Raw genomic sequence first — 16991 nt, 5'->3', positions numbered from 1 at the left:
ATTTTTAAAAGTTGTATGGCCAGAGATGTGTATTTTGGAAGCTTTTGGCTTCTGTATTGCAGAGTCAGCAATTTAATTTTAAAACCCTCCTCTATCAAGTCTATAAGTGTTAGGACATGAGATAGAAACCATTAAATTAAAAGGTTTGTTGAATGAGAGGGGTGTGGGGATGGAAGGATAAGCAGGCACTGCCAGGTACTCAGAGGGTTCATTGTGAATAATTAAGAAAATATTAACCCTTGGGAACTAAATTTAACACTAAAAGGAAAAGGCTGCCTCAGGTTAGGCGTTCAAAGGTTGGGTCTCTTCAGTCTTGAAATGAAGGCTTTGGGGGCAGGAGTTCTAATAATCATGAGTGGATCGAGTTAAGATGGATTTGTTCACTAAATTACAGGATACTATGATTTGAGGCACCCTATGGCCCTTGAGCAGGCTCCGATTAAGACACCCGTAACACTTCCATCATGAGTCATTATGGAAGTCACTATCCTGGGAACTGGGGGGGGTAATTTCGGGGACATTGAACGTCAAGGAAAGAAAGAAGCTTAATTTTTAGGTTTGCTGTCAGAGAGCCGCATAAGCCTTCCCGCGACAGTATAGCCCGAAGCCTCCATGAAGACTGAACGTGGACGGTGGCTGGGCTCTGGGCCATACCTAGACCGGCAATTCCTTTGTTCTTGTGTCTGTTTGCCTCGGGCTTCTGTAGGCTCAGTACAACAGCGACCTTCATCAGTTCTTTGAGTTTCTGTACGACCACGGCATCGGGACCACGGCCTCGCCTCTGTACGTCGCCTGGGCGGGGCACCTGGAAGGCCGGGGAGAGCTGCAGCAAGCCAGCGCTGTGTTTCGGAGAGGGCTTCAAAACCAGGCTGAGCCGGGAGAGCTGCTGCGGCAGCGCTACAGGTAGTCTGAGAACAAAACCCGGGCGCCGGGTGCCGCGGTCGGTTGGGCGGCTGCCTTCGGCTCCGGTCGTGATCCCGGGACCCTGGGATCGAGCCCCGCGTCCCCGCTCGGCGGGAGTCTGCTGCTCCCCCGGTGCCTCCCCCTGCTCGTGCTCCCGGCGCTCTCTCTCAAATACATAAGTAAAATCTGAAAAAAAACAACTCTACATGGTATTCCGTACTTGGAAATGTCATGTTTGCTCTTGAAAATCTGCCGTTATTAATCTGTTCGTATGGAAAATCCTTCTCGTTGTGAAAATGTGGATAATACAGAATAGTATAAAGAAAAGGAAATTGCCCAGAAATATTACTGTCAACACTTGGGTGCATTGCCTTCCAGTATCTTTTCCCTACGCCTGTGTGTGTGTCCTTGTATTTGTGTATTTTAAGAGTAAATCATACTGTAGGTCTGTTATGCATACTGAGCTTTATACTGCCCTTAAGAAATTAGGAACTTTTCTACTACTTATAAAGCAAGGTGTGAAATCTGTCCCGGAGTTATGTCATAATTGAAGTGTTCTCTAAATCAACATTTAAGATATTTTCAACGTTTTGATTTTTATAGAGAACAACATAGTGAATATCTTCATGAATAACTCTATTTTTCACAACTTTTCTTTTTTTTCTGTGATTAAATATACCTCATTTAGGAAATTTTGAGAATACAGAAAACTAAAGAAGCAGAAGAAACCTGGCATTATTATAGTTTGGCATATTTTTCTCTGCTTGTTATATAGGATTTACAGGCATGCTTTAATACACCTGCAGCTTTGTGTCACGGTCTTTTTCCTTTATCAAAGAATTATCTCCCAATTTTTTCCTATTTTATCTCGTTCCTTCTGATAGACTCTCAGAATTGAAACTATCTTTTTTTTTTTTTTAAATATTTTTATTTATTTATTTGAGAGAGAGAATGAGAGAGAGAGAGCACATGAGAGGGGGGAGGGTCAGAGGGAGAAGCAGACTCCCTGCTGAGCAGGGAGCCCGATGTGGGACTCGATCCCGGGACTCCAGGATCATGACCTGAGCCGAAGGCAGTCGCTTAACCAACTGAGCCACACAGGCGTCCCCAGAATTGAAACTATCTAGTCAAAGGGTGTATGAAGAGTTTTTAAGTTTTGTGGTACATGTAACCACATTCCCTGCTCGAAAGGTTATACCAGTTTTTTGCTGGCCCACTCTCTAGCAGCATATGAAATAACTTATCTCACTGTATCCCTTGCCAGCATTTAATATGCTCATTGTTTTCCACTTTGCTACAGTGCTCATGTTTTTTTTTAAACTTTATTATGAGAATTTTCAAGCATAGGTTAAAAAAAAGAGAAAAATTAGTATAATGAACCTCCCATTTACCTATCACCTACTTTTAATAATTATGAACATTTGATCATGTTTTTTCTATGCTGAAGAATTTAAGGCAAATCCAAGACAACAAAATATTTTAACCCAAACACATAAACATCTTTAAAAGTGTTTTTTTTTTTTACAGAACCTTAATGCCATTTTCACACTAACAAATTTTAACTATAATTCCTTAATATCCTCTAATTTTCAGTCACTCCTCATCATGTAAAGCATTGTGTTGTTTTTTGGTTTTTTTTTAACTGTTGGTTTGTTTGAACTAAGAATCACAAGATTTGACATTTGGTTGTACATTTTTAGTCTCTATACTATACACTCTTGCTCACATCACCCAAAAATGTCAGATTTGGAAGTTGCATATTACTTGGCAGGTGAGTTGGTGTGTAAAGGTGTCATGAAATGACATATTTAAAAAGTTCTCACAGCATGAACAATAATATATCTGCCTTTTGAATTGGTGGTCTAAGTTTTGGACTTCTTTCTTCTAAATATTATGTTCATTACGTTCCAGATGTGTAGAATGCCTAAGATAGGGAGCTCAAGCACCCCATGTTGTAACATTTGCAGACTTGATACAGGGGGGAGGAGGGTACATTTGTTATGTGAGTTTGAGAAATACAACATAAACCAGGCAAAGGGGGGAGTTTTTCTAATGTAGTGTATTGGGTATGAAGAAGATCCCAGAATTTTTTTTTTTTATTTTGAAGCAATTCTAAAATTCAACTTGACATTCTCTCTTGATCTCAGTCTTCACTAGCTTGTGATAAGTTGTCTTGATTGGTTGAGATCAATCTAGATAGGTAGATTTGGTTTTCGCTTTAATACAAATACGTATTAAACTAAGTTTGTAATCTATATTGATGCTTTCACTCCTGTCATTCAGGTTATTCCGGGCACGCCTTACTGAAACGCATTTGCCAACTCAAGGTAAAATAATGCTTTCTAAAATGTCTAAGTTGTTAATAATGTAGTCTCTGATTTACGCTGCCTTTTTCTCCCCTTAAAAAAAAATTCATCCAGGTTTATTGACTGTATTGTCTTAAGTAATGGGGAAGGCACCCTGGTAATAATGCCTCGCAAAAATCCCGCCACAGGGTTGTGTCATAGCAATGTAAAAGAGCACTCCCACAAGAAAACTTGATTGCATTATATTTTGGGGATTTAAAAAAAAAAAAATCAAAATTGCCCAAAGTAGAGGACAAGACTTACTCTCAAGTCCATCTGTTCTGAATTGACTCAAATGTGTTTAATGCAACTTTTGAAGAAATGTTGTCATTTTTTTTTTTAGAAATAAAGATTACATTTCAGCAATAAGCATCAACTATTCCATCCTGTTGCTTAAATTATCTCTGTAATATTTCTCTTATCTAAAAGGAGTTTTAGTTACATTTTCTGAGACAGTAGTCAATGAGTTGATTTATTTCTTATGCTACTTACTGAAAGACCTGGGGAATGTAATTTGTAATAATTTTATTTAATATGGTTTTACCCTTGTTTCTCTTTATTTCATCCTTTCCCCCCCATAGCTAGAACCTCAGAACCTCTCCATAATGCTCAGATTTTAAACCAAATGATATCAAAATCAAATCCAGAAAATAACTCAGCCTGCATTTCTAAGAATCAGGTAATAATAACATTCTTGGGTTATATGGAAACCGGGAATGATTTTGAATGGTCATCCGGCTGCCTTTCACATCCACTTCGATATCTCATTTGTTTGACCTTGTCACTATGACTCTAACCTCTCTGTCAGCTTCCTGTCATCATCTACCACTGCTCACCTCAGATATTAAATTTAAATAAGTTACTGTCTGGCCTTCACTTCCTGTGTTTATCTGACTTAGGCCTCCCACTATATATATGACCTTCTGTCTTCACTTCCTCTCCAGCAGCTTCTCCCCTCCTTTGCCCGCCAGTCTCCCTCACACAGGCTGGGAATCCCTCCTACACTGGATAATACCCACCTGGAGGCTTCTGAGCCCTGCTTAAAACTCAGGAGCTTGGATTGATGGTGCCTATCACCTCAACCAGGGCTTTCCTCCTCCTCAGAAATTATGTTTCTAGTTTCCTGGTTCACTCTTTATATTTTATGTATTTCTTATGTGTCCCATTTCACTCTCTAATGCCACATGATAGTGATTTTAAGCTTCTCTTTACTTTCCTCAAACTTGGGACCTTGCAGTTATTAACCTCTTCTTCAGGAGCTGGCAAAAATAGTATTTTCATGAGACAACAAAAGCCCTTAGATGACATCTGTCAATTTTCTGCCACTAACCAATAAATGGAACTGCACCCTCCCAGCCATCACAGTTGGGGAAAATGGTCTTCCGCTTTGCTTGTCTTCATCCTTAAGATTTTTGCCCTGTTGAGATTTCTTCTGCTCAAGTCTTTGCTTCCCTCAGCCTTCTTTTCCAGCATTTATCCTCTTCACGGTACAATTGCTCTTTCAGTTTGCTAAGGACCTCCTTTCAGCCCAATCCAATGGAAATGCTTCTGTTCTTAGTGCATGTGTGCAAGTTTTATTAATGTCACACATTCCTAGACGTGGAATATGCATTTCTCACCTTGATAGAAACTCAGACTATCTCATTTTACATTCTACACGTTTGCCAGTCTGATTGCTTCCTATTGACCCAACTACGTAAATTTTTAAACAGCAGAGATGGGTCTTATTTATGGTCACATTTCCAGGACCTAGCTCAAGACACAGCATGTATGAGATACTCAGTAAATATTTGTTTAGGAACTCCTGAGGATAGAATGGTACTAGAAGAAAATTTTTGATTTTTTTTATTAATGTAGAATTTTAGAATATTAATCCCATAAACATAGGCGCTCTGACCCAGCTCCTAGTCTATCAGTTGGAGGGAAATAATGCTCTTCTCTACTACCAAGTAGAAATTTTTCCAGGAGGGGGAAGTAGCAGAGGCAGAGGGAGAGAGAATCTAAAGTAGGCTCCACTCCCAGTGTGGAACCTGACACAGGGCTGATCTCACAACATTGAGATCATAACCTGAGCCAAAATCAAGAGTCAGATGCTTAACTGACTGAGCCCTCCAGGTACCCCCTAAGTAGAAATTTTTTTAAATCACTTTCTTATTGGACTCTTTAATTACAAAAGTTATAAGGTTAATAATCAATAATTAATATAATTAATTGGTTATAATTAAATTAATCGTAATTTTAACAAACATATATAAATCTAGTTGATGATTAGGGCACCTGAGTGGCTCAGTCAGTTGCGTGCCCGACTCTTGGTTCCAGTGCAGGTCATGATCTCAGTGTTGTGAAAAGTCGGGCTCCAGGCTCAGCGCAGAGTCTACTTGGGATCCTCTCCCTTTGCCCCTCCCCCTGTGCTTGCTCTCTTGAGCTCTCTCTTTCTCTCTCTCAAATGAATAGGTAAATAAAATCTTTTAAAAATAAAAAATGAATAAATCTAGTTGATGATTAAGAAGCCCCTCCAATGCTTTCATATGTTTTGTGAAATACTTTGGGTGACAGTTTCTTTTCAGTTAAGTGAATACTTATGTTCCTTTTCTGTCTTTTTAGGGCTCAGAAGTTTCTGGGGTAGTATCTTCAGCTTCTGATAAAGAGTCGAAAAAGCAAGTATAACCTGTGCAGTAATCTATTACTTAGTTTCCTTTGGGAGCTGTTTTAGTACGATGTGGTAAATAATACATTTTCCCCCATTATAGGGAACAAAGGGTGATCATGATTTCTAAATCAGAATATTCTGCACAAGCATCTTCAGCAGCCAGAGCTGATGTTCAGCAGGTTGTTATGTATTGTAAGGAGAAGCTCATTCGCGGAGAATCAGAATTTTCCTTTGAAGAGCTGAGAGCCCAGAAATACAATCAACGGAGAAAGCATGAACAGTGGGGTACTTGCACTCTTATGATATGAGATACTCTTATGTCACTGAAAATAATAACCTTTGAGTAAACTACCTTTTTAAACAGGTGATTGACTAAGCTGAAAGAATCTGTAAAAATGTCTCTAGCTCATCTATGAAAAGCCTAGAAATCTTTGTTAAATACAAGTGTAACAGCCACCTGTGTCCAGGGACTCAACTGATGTCTTGACAGCAAAGCTCAGAGTTGAAACAGCGCTGACATAGATAAAGTAGATAGACCAATGTTGCCTTCACTTTTAGTGATGTTTTAAGCTTTTAAATATTACCTGTATGGGTTTGAACTTCTGTATATAGTACTTTTAAACCGGTAAGTCAGTTATTTGTGCTGTGAAAGGGTTAAGTCAGGAAGTGGAGTTGAGAAGAGATTTTCTGAAATCTGCAAGTACAACAAAGGAGACATTGAGATGGAGCCCTCTGATCAAAGTGCCCTGTCATTTACGGCTATCTAGCAGGTCATGTTTCGCTCCTCACGGGAAAACCATGCATGTTAACACCGATATCTGTGCGTGTCTCCATGGTTACAAGGTGGACGTGAGCGAGGAAAGTGAACCTTTGTTCACTCAGGGTGTTTACACCATTTAAGCCATTTGGACGATAGCTCTCTGTTGGCCTTTTTTTGGTTTATCATTTCTCATTTGTTCAACAACTGAGAAAATAGGCAGTTAACACTCCCATTTTGTGTCACGCACAGATGCATTTTTCTTCCACACACTGTGACCTAAGGTCTTAGCCAGAGGATTTGATTTGCATGTGATGTGGTCACGGTAAGCGTCACTGCAGGTGGCACTAACTGCCATGCACGTGATGCACTGAAATTTCAGTGCATTCGACTCCTAGTTCTCCTTAGAAAGCACCTAGAGATTTAGATCTTTTAAAGTGTTCCACTTTCTTTTTTTTTTTTTTTTTTTAAGATCTTATTTATTTATTTGACAGAGAGAGACATCGCGAGAGTAGGAACACAAGTAGGGGGAGTGGGAGAGGGAGAAGCAGGCTTCCCACAGAGCAGGGAGCCCGATGTGGGACTCGATCCCAGGACCCTGGGACCATGACCTGAGCCGAAGGCAGACGCTTAACCAACTGAGCCACCCAGGCGCCCTAAAGTGTTCCATTTTCAAATGATTTGCAGGATCATGACTGTTTTAGAAGAAGTGATTGATATCATACTGTGCTATTACCAAATATTTTTATTGATCAATATGTAGATTTTTATAACCTATATGCCCTGAACCTACAAGTAATCATTCTGAAGGCAGGTAAAAATTATAATTAAGAGGTAATACACCTTTCAGTTCTGATAACCTAAAACACATGGAAAAGACTAGTAAAAAAATTGCCATCCTAAAGATAAACTTTCACTCATTTTTTGTGTATTCCCCTGATGACCTGAATTTAAACTTTGCATGGAAACCATGTTCTCTTTCCTAAAGTAAATGAAGATAAACATTATATGAAAAGAAAAGAAGCAAATGCTTTCGAAGAACAACTATTAAAACAGAAAATGGATGAACTTCATAAGAAGTTGCACCAGGTGGTGGAGACGTCACAGGAGAACTTGCCTGTTTTCCAGGAAAGGCCTGAGGTATGTGTGTGCTCTTCACTGAGTGCTTCCCATGCCCAGTGACACTGATTTTTGTTTGTACTTGCTCCTTTCTGGGCCATATATATATATATATTTTTTTTTTTTTTTTAAGATTTTATTTATTTATTTGACAGAGAGAGACACAGTGAGAGAGGGAACACAAGCAGAGGGGAGTGGGAGAGGGAGAAGCAGGCTTCCCGCGGAGCAGGGAGCCTGATGCGGGGCTCGATCCCAGGACCCTGGGACCATGACCTGAGCTGAAGGCAGTTGCTTAAGGACTGAGCCACCCAGGCGCCCTGGGCCATATTTTTAGACTTAATTCTGATGCTAATGTAGCTACTAGCATTCCAGATTTTTACAACTGGAAACAGAAAGATACTCAAAATGTAAAATGAGAAAAGGAAGTTATAGATTGTGTATGTTTTTATATGTGTGTATATGTACATATTTTTATATATTCATATACATGGTCTTTGAAAATTTTTTTTGGACAGTAACTATTTTATAATGAGAATTTGAATATAATTATTTCATTAATTCATCATCTAGATATGGTTTGTTTGCCATTGTTTCATGTTGGAAGAGGGTAAGAGGTGATGAAATTGTTAGACCCATGTATTTTCTTAAAATCATTAATGAATGGGATAGATTGAGAATAAATTTAAGTACATAATGGTTGCTTAAACTTTCACATAGTATATGTCTATCTGTAATACATGATACAATGAAGATAAACACCTTAATTTCTTCTTTTTTAGATTTTTTCTTTTTATTTACGAGCTTTATAGAAGTATAAGTGAAATATAATAAATTACTTGTATCAAAATTATAAAATTTGCTAAGTCTTGACGTGTATATACACTCATAATACATCACCCCAAAAGTTTTCTTGCCCCTTTGTCCTTTTAGAAAAACATGCTGCATTTGTCTTGCTTCCTGATGTATCCAGGCATATATCCTTTCTTTCTTTCTCTTTCCTTTTTTTTTTTTTTAATTTGAGTGTAGTTGACACACGTTACATTAGTTTTGGGTGTGCAACATACTGATTCAGTTTCTCTACATGTTATGCTGTGTTCCCCACGAGTGTAGCTACCATCTGTCGTCACCAAAGCAACCATAAGTTGGTTCTCTGTATTTATAGCTCTGATACTGCTTTTTGTTTGTTTGTTCATTTATTTTGGTTTTTAAATTCCACATATGAGTGAAATTATATGGTATTTGTCTTTCTCAATCTGATTTATTTCACTTCACGCAGAACCCTCTAGGTCCATCCATGTTGTTGCAAATGACATGATCTGATCCTTTTTTATGCCTGCATAATGTTCCATTACATATATACATATATATAAATATATATCCCTCTCAAATTAGTGTTTTTGTTTTCTTTGGATAAATATCCAGTAGTGGGATTACTGGACCATATGTTCTTTCTATTTTTAATCTTTTGAGGAACCTCCATACTGTTTTCCCCGGTGGCTCTACCAATTTGCATTCCCACCAGCAGTGCATGAGGGTCCCTTTTCTCCACATCCTCACCAACACTTACATTTCCTCTCTTTTTGATACTAGCCAATCTGACAGGTATGAAGTGATAGCTCATTGTAGTTTTGATTTACATTTCCCTGATGATGAGTGATGTTGAACATCTTTTCATGTGTCTGTTGCCCACCTGTAAGTTTTCTTTGGAAAAATGACTACTCAGGTCTTTTACCCATTTTTTAATCCAGTCGTTTGGTTTTTCTGGTGTTGAGTTGTAGAAGTTCTTTATTTATTTTGGATATTAACCCCTTATTGGATATATCATTTGCAAATACCTTCTCCCACTAGGTTGCCTTTTTGTTTTGTTATTGTTTCCTTTGCTGTGTAAAACTTTTTATTATGATGTAGTCCAGAAGTAGTTTATTTTTGCTTCATGTTTCCCTTGCCTTGGGAGACATATCTAGAAAAATGTTGCTATGACCAATGTCAGAGAAATTACTGCCTGTGTTCCATTCTAGGACTTTTAAGGTTTTAGGTATCACATTTGGGTCTTTAATCCATTTTGAGTCTGTTTTTGTTTATGGTGTTGGAAAGTGGTCCAGTTTCATTCTTGTACATGTAACTGTCTAATAACACCTTAATTTCTTACATATTTTGAAAATTATAAAAATGCATGACCATATGATTTTATAAAAGCAATGGAAAGATGTAGATATATTTGTATATATGCATGTGTGTGTATAGTTATATGAATGTAAGTGAATGCCCTCTTTCATTGCTAACTATTGTAGTTTGCATTTTCCAGAACTTTACGGTGCATGAACATATAAAGATGTATAGAATTGAAGTTTCTGTATAAATAAGACTTACTTTCTGCTTTTGCTACCTAACCCATCTTACAGACCTTTCCTTGTTATTACATAGAGGTCTAACTCACTTTAATAACAGCATAGTCTTCTAGCCTACCTTTTAGGAAGGGCATCTGTCATGTGAAAACTGTTACAAACCATGCTGCAGTAAACATTCTTGTACATTTGACATTATTTCTCTAAGAAAGATACACAAAAGTAGAATTGCTGCTGTAGTTTGTGCACTTAAAATACTGCCCATCTGCCCTCCAAAAATTTACCATTTTACACTCACATAATAGTGAATAAAAGTATGTGTTTCTTGTATACACTTGGCTAACATTAGCTATCCTAAATATTTTCAACCATCTGATGCGTTTTTTCTAATCACAGGTGAATTTGGACTTTTAACAATACATTCAGTGGCTGTATGTCTTTTTTTAATTGACTTTGATGGACTTTGTTCATTTTTCTACTGGATTGTTACATACTTTTTTTTTTTTTAAGATTTTATTTATTTATTTGAGACAGAGAGAGAGAGGACAAGCAGGGAGGAGGATCAGAGGGAGAGGGAGAAGAGAGAGGGAGAAACAGGGCTCCATCCCAGGACCCCGGGATCATGACCTGAGCTGAAGGCAGACGCTTAACCGACTGAGCCACCCAGGCATCCCCATATGTTCCTTATGTAGTTGGATTTCCTTTCTTATATAATTTATGTTTTCCCTAGATAGTTCCAAGAAATTGTTAAAATAATTTTCATTATCTTCTTTTGCTATATTTGTGTGGTACATACTTATCAGTTATTTCTCTATAAACACTTGAAGAATCTAGAAATAATGTTTTCATTATGTTCAAGTGCATCAGATGTGCTCTTGTTTCACTTCTCTTGGCCACATGAGTCCCAGAGCTGCCTTTCTGCCTCCAGGCTGGCATCCAAGCAAGCTGTCTTCCCCTTACTCCTCTCCAGTGGTGTGTCCCTGCTGATTTCTAGTTCCCATGGCCTCGTTTCCTTTTAACATCCCCATTTTGGTGCCACACAGTCTCAAAGAGATTTTTCTTTTTCAAAGGTTTTATTTATGTATTTATTTGACAGAGAGAGAAAGAGCATGGGCAGGGGGAGAAGCACGCTCCCTGCTGAGCAAGGAGCCCGATGCAGGGCTCAGTCCCAGGACCCGGGGATCATGACCTGAGCCGAAGGCAGATGCTTCACCTACTGAACCACCTAGGCACCCCCAAAGACCTTTTTCTTTTTTTTCTTAAAGCACATATGAGGGATTAATTTTTTGAGATCTTTTGCATGTTTAAAAGCATCTTCTACCCTCACACTTGGGTGATAATTTGGCTGGGCCCAATGTTCTAGAGGGAAGTCCTGTTCTCCCAGAATTTTTTTTGGTGTTCCTGCTTTCAGCTCCACTTTCACTTCCATTCTGAGATGTATCTGAATGTCTAAACTTTTCCACACATCAGTCTTCTCCACCTGCTGTTTCAGGTGTTAGAATTTCTTTCCTGTCCTTTTGGTGAGGTTTTGGAGGGAGTAGATGATAAAGCACATGTTTAAGCCACTGTCTTTAACCAAAAGCCTCCTTGTATGGGACTTACTTTTGTGTGTTGTGATAGCATAAGGATGTATTTCCCAAATGCACTGCCAGTTGCCCCTAAATCATTTATTAACTTCAGCCTTTCCCCATTGGTGAGAAATATCTTTATTGCATACTAATTTTTAATATACAAGATCAGTTTCTAAAATGTCTGTACCTTTGTTTTGGTTAGTAGGTTTCTTCTTGATCATTCCATATTGTATATTTACCATAGCTTTGTTGTAAGTTTTGATATCTGGTTTAGGAAGTCTGATTGTTCTTTTTTAAAACACTTCTTCGGAATTGAATATTATGATTCTTTTTAATCTTTAGTTTGGTAGTGGGAAAATGGTATAAGTCATTTCTAATTACTTTTTTTGATAGCTAGTGAAGATGAACTTTATTTTGTCTATTTTTTTGTGAAATAACTACTCTTGCCCTAGATATTTGGTGCATTTCTTAACAATTTGTGAAAATACTTTTTTATGGTGAGGAATTAACTCTTGTGTCCTTTAACTTTTTAACATAAGAGTGTACAGTTAGTCGAAGTACATGTGAATAGAAAAACAAAGGTTTTAGGTTAAGAGCTTGTTAACCTTCCCATGTCAGCTGTGTTTTGTGGCAGCTATTATTGCAATTTATATTCACATTTCCTATTCGTTCAAGAGAAAATGGCAACCAGGTGTATTTTAATGGAAGGAATACAATTATGAGCATTTGATGCCATTGATTTTTTGGTCCTCTCTCAAAATTAAGAGAAATAAGATCTTAAATACTGATAAAACTGTAGGGGCTGGTTATTTCAGTGGTTAGGAGTATGAGCTGCCAGTTCTATCTGTGGTTAAGAAGCTACAAAAGCATCCATCAGGTAAAGTGGTCTTCATTGTTGTTGGCTATTTATTTCAGAATACCTGAAGGGGGGTGAGGATGCCTCAAGGGAAAAGGAAGCTACTGAAGAAGACAGATGCCTTTCTTTGAAAAGCTGTAGTACCTAATTAGTAATATTCTGGACTTAATTGGCTGTGGTATGTTTTTTTGTTTGTTTGTTTGCTTAACATGAAAGGTTAATCCAGCGTGTATGGGGCCAAGTATATGCTCCCAGCAGGAACTGAGAACTCCGTCTCTTCCGGCCATCAATCATCAGACCTCAAAGAACATGGGAGAGAAACCCAGAGAGACAACTCCTGTTGTTCCTCCTATGGCAGATGCTGTCACTGCCGCTTTGGTGTCCCCGGCCATCAACCAGAGTGTATCTCCTCTTCCTTTGGCAGCCCAGCCAGGGACAGACTCCATGTTTACAGTGGTCAGAAAAGATGACAGGTAAGGCAAAAGTTGTCCTAGAGACGACAGTGACATGAATGGCATCGTCAGCTCCTTTACATGTTCTGCAGTGTCGAGAACAGTATGTAAAAGATGAAGGATTCTTCTTTTTAAAATAATTTTTAGATGGGCGTGTTGTTGAAAAACCAAGTTACCAAAATAGCCCCAAATCTTTCAGACTTATCTCTCTATTTTTCTTTTAGGGGATTTATTTCATTTCATACTTCTCCCTTGAATTAAAAATTTTCAGTATACTGAAATGCAACACTTTTTTTGTAACTGGAAAATATACAGCTATTGAACTGAAATTGCCTTTCTTGCTGGCTTTGACTGAACACATGGAGTGATTATTACCATCCGGACAGTTTCTTGACATGTGTTCTCATAATCCTCTGTCTTCATCAGGAGCAATTTGGGATTCAATATCCATTACACAATATGCCAAGATCGTATCTGTATGCTGCTGTGGAGGTTTTTTTCCCCAAATTTTGAGGGGTTTTCCTAGATTTCAGAAATGAACGTGAATGCTACAGTCACTTGCTTTGTTTAAATTTTTATCTTCGGTGACTTTGGCACGCTCTCTTTACATAGAGCAATTTTATTGATCCGTTAGAAAAAATGAGAGCTCCAGTGTAACTTGCACCCTCCCCTTGGGCTAAACTCCTTAGCATAGATTATTGTTCATGAGTACTGGTTCTTCTCAATATCCAAGATTAACTGTTACCAATGATTTCTCCTGAAAATAAGATTGAAAATGCTTTTTCACTCAGGTTAGGATAATAATTCAGACCCGTGTCCTGTGTCGTCCTGTGTGTATGTAAAAAAAGAACTGTTGTGTCATTGGGGGCTATGACTTCATTTGTTCTTCACTGCAATTATAAAATGATAAAAACAAGAGAGCAGTGACAGGCCCAAAGAGATGCTGAGTTTCCAACCGCCCCCAGAGATGGAGTCATGAGGGTGGAGGAGCCAGACACAGCTGTCCCTATAAAACTCTGAAACTCGTTAACCCAGTGAACATTTAGATCTCGGTCTGAAGCACCTCAGAGGGACCCTGACCCTGGCCCAGGCAAGGGACCAAATGGACCCCCTTGGTACTCTCACTAGCTGGGAAAGCTTACCATGGCAGAGAAGAGGTGCCTTTGTCTGGAATCTCAAAGAAAAACTCATGTTTTTAAGACAGTTGGGTGGGGATTTGTAAAATTAAGTGGTTGTACTTTTTACTTTACATCCTAACATGGTCGCTGCTGAGGGAATTCTAGTAATGTTAAGTTGACAGATGAGGTCCACTATCATGACTGGACTTAAAAAAACAACAACTATGATATAAATACCTTATGTGCCATTTTTAAAATTTCTTGATAACCCTTCAAGTCTGAAGAACCATGCTCTGTGGCTCTTGACTCATCAAACCAGAGGTGGCCCAAGCAGCTAAAACACACCAGTACTTCCCATAACATGACTGGCTAGCTGCACTGGGCACCCAGGCCTGGACCTGGGTGTGAGTCCTTGAGCCTATGTAATAAGTGGGGTCACCTGACTTAGAGGCCATTATCCTGCCCTACGGCACATAGGAATGATCATCATGATGTTAAAATACAGGCCTGCTGCGTCAAGCCAACATGTAGTAGCTGGCCTTTACCTCAAAAGGAAATGAAAGAGGGGCGCCTGGGTGGCTCAGTTGGTTAAGCGACTGCCTTCGGCTCAGGTCATGATCCTGGAGTCCCGGGATCGAGTCCCACATCGGGCTCCCTGCTCGGCGGGGGGTCTGCTTCTCCCTCTGACCCTCTTCCCTCTCGTGCTCTCTGTCTCTCATTCTCTCTCTCTCAAATAAATAAATAAATAAAATCTTTAAAAAAAAAAAAAAGGAAATGAAAGAAAAAATAAAACGTTGTATTTACTTACATACTTACACTATAGACCTAAGCACGTCCATCTGTATTTTAAGAATAGGCTTGTAATTGCTGACTGTTTTACTGTTCATTTTGGAGAGTTAGTGTGTCTCAAGGGATTTCTCTTTCAGATGTGTGACTAAGAGTACTCATGAATTCAAGCCACAGAGTGGAGCCGAGATAAAAGAAGGTGATGTTCAATTATAATTAATTTGTTTCTGACCTGCTTGCCCAGACTCCTGCAGGTCACTGAGAGATCTGTTTGGTGGCCATGGCTCGTGAAGACTTGGGTGAACGTGGGTGTTTGCTTTCCTATTCTTAGAATTTAGGGGTTAGATAAGCCCCAGACCATCTCAAGTAAAGGTAGAAATCCACTTCCCGGTCACATCTTAGTAATTAGAATCCTTTGGAAACTTGATTTTTGAAACCTTTTTTATTAAATTTCTCAGCAGCTTTATCAAAAACAAGAGTCATCTTTAATGCATTATGAGGTAGGAAAGGGAATTAAAAGTTGAACTAGGAGTATTGTAGTTCTCTTAGGTACTACTTTGTTAGAGGCATTTGTGTTGAAGGTAAGTTTTATGAACAAAATAAGATACATCGAATATGCATTCGCTCCCCCCGTGTGACTTTGGCACTCTCTCCAATGACAGTTTAGTGGGGAGCCAAGCTGCTTGAATCCACCAGCAACCCCTGCATTTAACCAATACTTCCTGCACGCTTGCTAGACGCCAGGCACCATTCTAGGCAGTTAGGGATGCAGTCAGGAACAGAAAGGACAAAACCCCCACCCGAGCAGAGAGGGAACGAAAGTGTTGGGGGGAAGGGGATTGAAGTTTCAGAGGTGACCAGGAAAGGTGCTCCCAAGGAAAGTGATATTTTGGATAAAGTCTCAAAGGCGGGAGGTGCCCATACAATTAGCTTGGACAACCTGTTTCAGGTGAAGGGAAGAGCAGGTGCAGAGCCCCGAGGGGACTATCCCTGATGGCTTCTAAGCACAGCAGAGGCCCAGGTGGCTAGAGTGAATTGGAGAAGGAGGAAGATGAGGTCTGAGTGAACAGGGCCCAGGTTTTGTGGGGCCTTGGATGCCATTATCTGTTTTCCAGCTGAGTAAGATGGAAAGCCAGTCTTAAGATGCATGGTGTGACTATTAACATGTGTTTTTTGGGATATAGTGGAGTGAAGGGTGCTATTTATGACCACCTGCTAATTTGATAATGATCTTAGACCAAGCCACTTAATCTCTTTGAACTTTGATTTCCTTTTCCGTAAGAGGATAATTCTACCTTAGCTACCTCGTGGGACTATTATAAAAATAAGAATGAAAGTGATGCAAGCACTGTAATAACAGAAGTCCTTAGTGATAATTATCAGCAATAACAAAATGTTCTAATTGTAATTTTCTTAATTTGTGTGCCTTTTAAATTATTCTGATTCCTCTACTGGTAATGCATTTTGCCCCATTTCTTTTATAGGGTCTGAAACACATAAGGTTGTTAACACAGGTTCTTTTCACACGACTCCAAACACGTCGCTGGGAATGGTTCAGGCGACCCCATCCAGGGTGCAGCCGTCACCCACTGTGCACACAAAGGAAGCCCTAGGTAAAGCCTTTGGTTTGAATGTGTAGCATCTGGCAACAAATTAATGAAAGTGCTTTTGCAATCATGTTTACAGTGACTCTTTTTATTCTTCTAAGGTTTCATCATGAATATGTTTCAGGCTCCTACACTTCCTGATATTTCTGACGACAAAGATGAATGGCCATCTCTAGATCAAAATGAAGATGCGTTTGAGGCCCAGTTTCAAAGTAATCATTTATTTAAACACTACTAAGTGCAGGAATTGTGGGTGGTTGCTATAGGAAATATCAAGGATTATACAAGAAGTTGCCCTTCCCTTGGTTAGCTTGTCCCAAAAAGGTAGTGAAATAAAAAATACAACAGTGTTGGAAAAGGTACTCAGTATATGTCATAGATTTGTTTCTTAAAAATAAGTGCTACAGAAGGACAAAGTCCTGGTGAGTAAGGGATGGCCAGGAAAACCTGAACACTTGAGGTGTGACTTGAGCCTTGCCCAG

The 16991-nt window shown here is 39.1% G+C and overlaps 1 protein-coding gene across 1 annotated transcript in view; it reads left to right on the top strand.

Annotated features, from left to right (window-relative positions):
• Positions 1 to 16991, top strand: part of BUB1 (BUB1 mitotic checkpoint serine/threonine kinase) — a 44850-nt gene that overhangs the window by 4615 nt on the left and 23244 nt on the right. The window contains exons 4-13 of the mRNA XM_045884531.3: positions 707 to 903; positions 3187 to 3230; positions 3830 to 3927; positions 5853 to 5905; positions 5999 to 6183; positions 7644 to 7795; positions 12763 to 13019; positions 15043 to 15101; positions 16387 to 16515; positions 16611 to 16721. Coding sequence (XP_045740487.2) covers positions 707 to 903; positions 3187 to 3230; positions 3830 to 3927; positions 5853 to 5905; positions 5999 to 6183; positions 7644 to 7795; positions 12763 to 13019; positions 15043 to 15101; positions 16387 to 16515; positions 16611 to 16721 — 1285 coding nt within the window. The remainder of the gene's footprint in view (positions 1 to 706; positions 904 to 3186; positions 3231 to 3829; positions 3928 to 5852; positions 5906 to 5998; positions 6184 to 7643; positions 7796 to 12762; positions 13020 to 15042; positions 15102 to 16386; positions 16516 to 16610; positions 16722 to 16991) is intronic.

The sequence above is a fragment of the Mirounga angustirostris genome, unplaced genomic scaffold (genome assembly GCF_029215605.1).
Source record: "Mirounga angustirostris isolate CCGP_5_RB_7025 unplaced genomic scaffold, mMirAng1.0.hap1 SCAF_10, whole genome shotgun sequence".
Taxonomy (NCBI): Eukaryota; Metazoa; Chordata; class Mammalia; order Carnivora; family Phocidae; genus Mirounga; species Mirounga angustirostris.
This window is presented reverse-complemented; position numbering and strand designations above follow the sequence as displayed.